The sequence below is a fragment of the Piliocolobus tephrosceles genome, chromosome 1 (assembly GCF_002776525.5).
Source record: "Piliocolobus tephrosceles isolate RC106 chromosome 1, ASM277652v3, whole genome shotgun sequence".
NCBI lineage: Eukaryota > Metazoa > Chordata > Mammalia > Primates > Cercopithecidae > Piliocolobus > Piliocolobus tephrosceles.
The window spans coordinates 17649184-17652632 of record NC_045434.1 but is presented as its reverse complement, the minus strand read 5'-3'; the positions used below and the strand labels follow the sequence as shown (position 1 = coordinate 17652632).

The window sequence follows — 3449 nt, the reverse complement described above, 5'->3', positions numbered from 1 at the left end:
TTCCATTTCCTGTGTTTGGTTGTTGGTTCTCTTCCATTTCCTGTGTTCAGTGATAGTCCCCCGCCCCGCTTTGGGTTGTATTGTTAAAGCTGCCTGTGAGATTCTCAAGTGAAGCCAGGGTTGATTGGCTCGACCTCGTCTTCTGAAGGTGTGGAGGAGGCTGAGGCCCAGAGACAGCAGTGACTTGCTCAGGTGACACCATGTGGTAGACCCAGCCTCCAGCTCAGTGCTGGCATGCTCTCCTGTGCCGCTGGACTCCTCCTGTCCTGTGACAGCACCCACAGCCCCTTCCTACAAGGGCGAGACTAACAACTTTCAGATTCACGCCAAACTTTATGTACATGTGCTTTTTTTCTGGGGCCCATGGATTTCAAGGGCCCTGTACCCCCCAGAAGGTTAAGACAGGGGAGTTGCTTTGGCACCAGGAGCTGCTGGCCGGCTGACTGGCTTAGGTGACCACTGGCTTGCTACAGGACTGGAGGCCTCCCTCCGTTCAGAGAAGTTCCCTTTCAGCCGGTGTCCTGCTGCCGTCCTTAATGAAAGTCCTTGTTTACCACCAGATGGAGCAGCTTCCCCACAGGCTCCACTGAAAGGCCTTTTGGTTGCTGGGAAACAAACTTGGTAAAGGAATTTTCTTTAAAAGGATGCCTTTCCCCCGTCTCTCCTATCAGGGGTGTTCCAGGCTCTCAGTACGAAGAACAAGGAGTTCATTCATCTCACTATAAATGAGGTATGGCCAATCCAGACCCTCTGTTCAGGGACCCAGCCAGGGCCCGGCAGAGTCCAAGCTCCATAAATGTTTGCCGAACCCATGATTTCATGCGAGGGCTAACATCTAGCTGTGGGAGTGATTACAACAAAATAGTTAATATTTTTGAGATACTACTTATTAAGTAATCAATTGAGCCATTACAATAATTCTGTGAGCTAAGTACCAATAGTATCCCCATTTTGCAGGGTGGAAACTGAGGCATAGAGAGATTAATCACCTTGACTTGAGTGAGTGAGCAGACTCTGCCTTCTTGTCCTTCTCTTCCTTCTGTCATTTGGGTAACTTAGCCTGCCTGCCTTCCAGCTGCCGGTTTGCTCACTCTCACTTGCTCATGTTGTAGCTAGTGAGAACTCAGGTTCCCATGATGCTCCCCCAAACTCTGACAAGTACAAAACTGGTCAGTTACCGGGGTCATCATAGCAATGATGGGGGTGGGAGACAATGGGTCCGAGTGTCAGAGGCGTGGGAGAAGGATTCCAGGGGGTTTCAATCACCCCTTCCCCAGAGAATCCCCGTGGACCCCGTCTGCTCAGATGGTGGTCTATGGGCCAGCAGCAGCACAGATTGTACTTAGGAGAGAGCGTTGGAAATGCGGAGTGCCAGGCCCTGCCCTAGACCTGCTGAACGGAAGTCGCCTTTCACAGGACCCTAGTGATTCCTGTGTGCATAAAGCTTGAGAACGCTCTTGAGACATTCTCCTGCCCAAAGGCAGAGGGAAACCTGTGGAGCAGCTTCCTTCAGTGGTTTCTGTAATTTTTGTCTCCCTTTTCCTTCTTTCCCTCCCTGTATCTCTCTTTCTAGGTCTGCTTTCTCTTCTACCTAACAACACTAAAGCCAGGCAGCCTGTGGCTCCTCCCCAATCTCTGGGGTTTCTCCTCTCCACTGATTCCCATACTCACACTCACAGCTCATTTCCAAATGCAGTAGTAACTTTGGGTTTGGATAACATTTAATTGAATATTTGAAGATGAAGAGCTTGATGACAGTATGTGTTTTAGAGGATTGTACCTCCTCCCCTCTTTTGTGCTCTGATTTCGATTAATCAGGATGCTCTGTGCCTCGGTTTAACCATTTACAGAAAGAGACATAGGCCTTAATATATTACACCAAAAGTTTTGCTTTATAATAATATCATATAATTTGGCAATTATGTTGACTCGTCACTAATTTTCTCAAGTGTGTACCTCAGATCCCTGGATGCATTATTATTTCATTGAGAACAGAAACTGGGCATTTTTCTTCTCTAGTTTTGTCTTTCACCTTCAGCATGTAGGACACATGTACTAAATATACCTCCTTTGATCACTCCAAGATTCCAAAGAAAGATGTGCACACTCAAACTATTCTATTATGAAAATAAGAGGAAGCTGGGCTTGGTGGTGTGCAACTGCAGTCCTAGCTATTTGGAAGGCCTAGGCGGGAGGATTGCTTGAGGCCAGGGGTTTGAGGATGCAGTGAGCTATGATCTCGCCACTGCACTCTAGCCTGGATGACAGCAATAGCAAGTCTCTTAAAAAAGAAAGAAAGAAAACAAGAGAGACCCCTAGGTCCACCTTTATTTATCATTTACTTTAAGGTAAATGATAAGTAATGTCACTAAAAAACATGAGAAGTGTGATGGCTGTCCCTGGTCCACGGTGGAAGGAGAGAGTGGGAAGGTTTGTTACTCAGTGGCCTCCTGGCTAGTCAAAGGCTCCAGAGCACCAGCAGCATGGAGGAAGTATTCCAGTGCTGCAGATTCAAGGTGGAAGTGTGGACACCTCCAACCCAAGTGTCCACAGGTGTAGGGACTGGAATGGATTCCTGCCCTGCCCCATATCATCACTTTGCAGGACAACAGGGAAAACCATTGCATTCTCTCCCTCTAAACCTACCATCCAGGTTAAACCTACCAAACCTAAACATACCATCTGGCTGCATGCTAGCATCACCTGGGGAGATTTAAAAATTCTGATACCCCAGCCACTCCCCAGATCGATTAAATTTGAATCTCTGGGGGTGAGGCCCAAACATTTTTTTTTTTTTAAATCCCCTAGGTGAGTCCAGTGTGCAGCCAAGTTGAAGTATCCATGTTTTAAAGTCCCTCTCCTTCTCCCCTGACCCATCCGAGGAAGCAACAGGAGCTTTTCCTGGCCGAATTGGCCTCACCTGCAGTCACTTTCCTAAAAGAGCCTGTGCACCTTTCATTATGGTAACCCCCATACTATATATGCTGTGCCCAGGAAGGAGGACAGAGAAGGGAGAAAAAAACCATCTCATATAATCACATTGCCCCAAGTCACCATGCTGTGATAAGCAAGCTGTTGGGAAGGAGGAGGCAGGGTGGACTCAGGAGAGAAAATGAGGAGGAATTCCATGCTACTTCTCCTTTGGCTCACTTGTAACACCCACTGGCTTCAAAACCTGCTTCCACTTCCTGCAGCCCCTCCGTGGTGGAGGGCCACCTCTCTCCCAAAGGTGAGAGGACCCCTCATCAACAAGGAAAAGGCACTTAATACTGCCCTGCCCAAGATGCCTCAGCAAGGCTGTCCTCTTAACAAGGAGAAAGCACATTTTCCCATCTCTGTCTTACCATCTGTGCTTGATGTGAGCTCACTCGGAAAGGACTCAGAACCTCCAGAAAATGTCAAGTGCTGAGAATTCATTTATTTTTTTTAAATGGTTTCCTGTTGAGACA

The 3449-nt window shown here is 47.7% G+C and overlaps 1 protein-coding gene across 1 annotated transcript in view; it reads left to right on the top strand.

Moving 5' to 3' along the window:
* Positions 1–3449, top strand: part of CAPN9 (calpain 9) — a 75897-nt gene that overhangs the window by 50463 nt on the left and 21985 nt on the right. The window contains exon 19 of the mRNA XM_026455092.1: positions 672–730. Within this exon, the coding sequence (XP_026310877.1) occupies positions 672–730 (59 nt within the window). The remainder of the gene's footprint in view (positions 1–671; positions 731–3449) is intronic.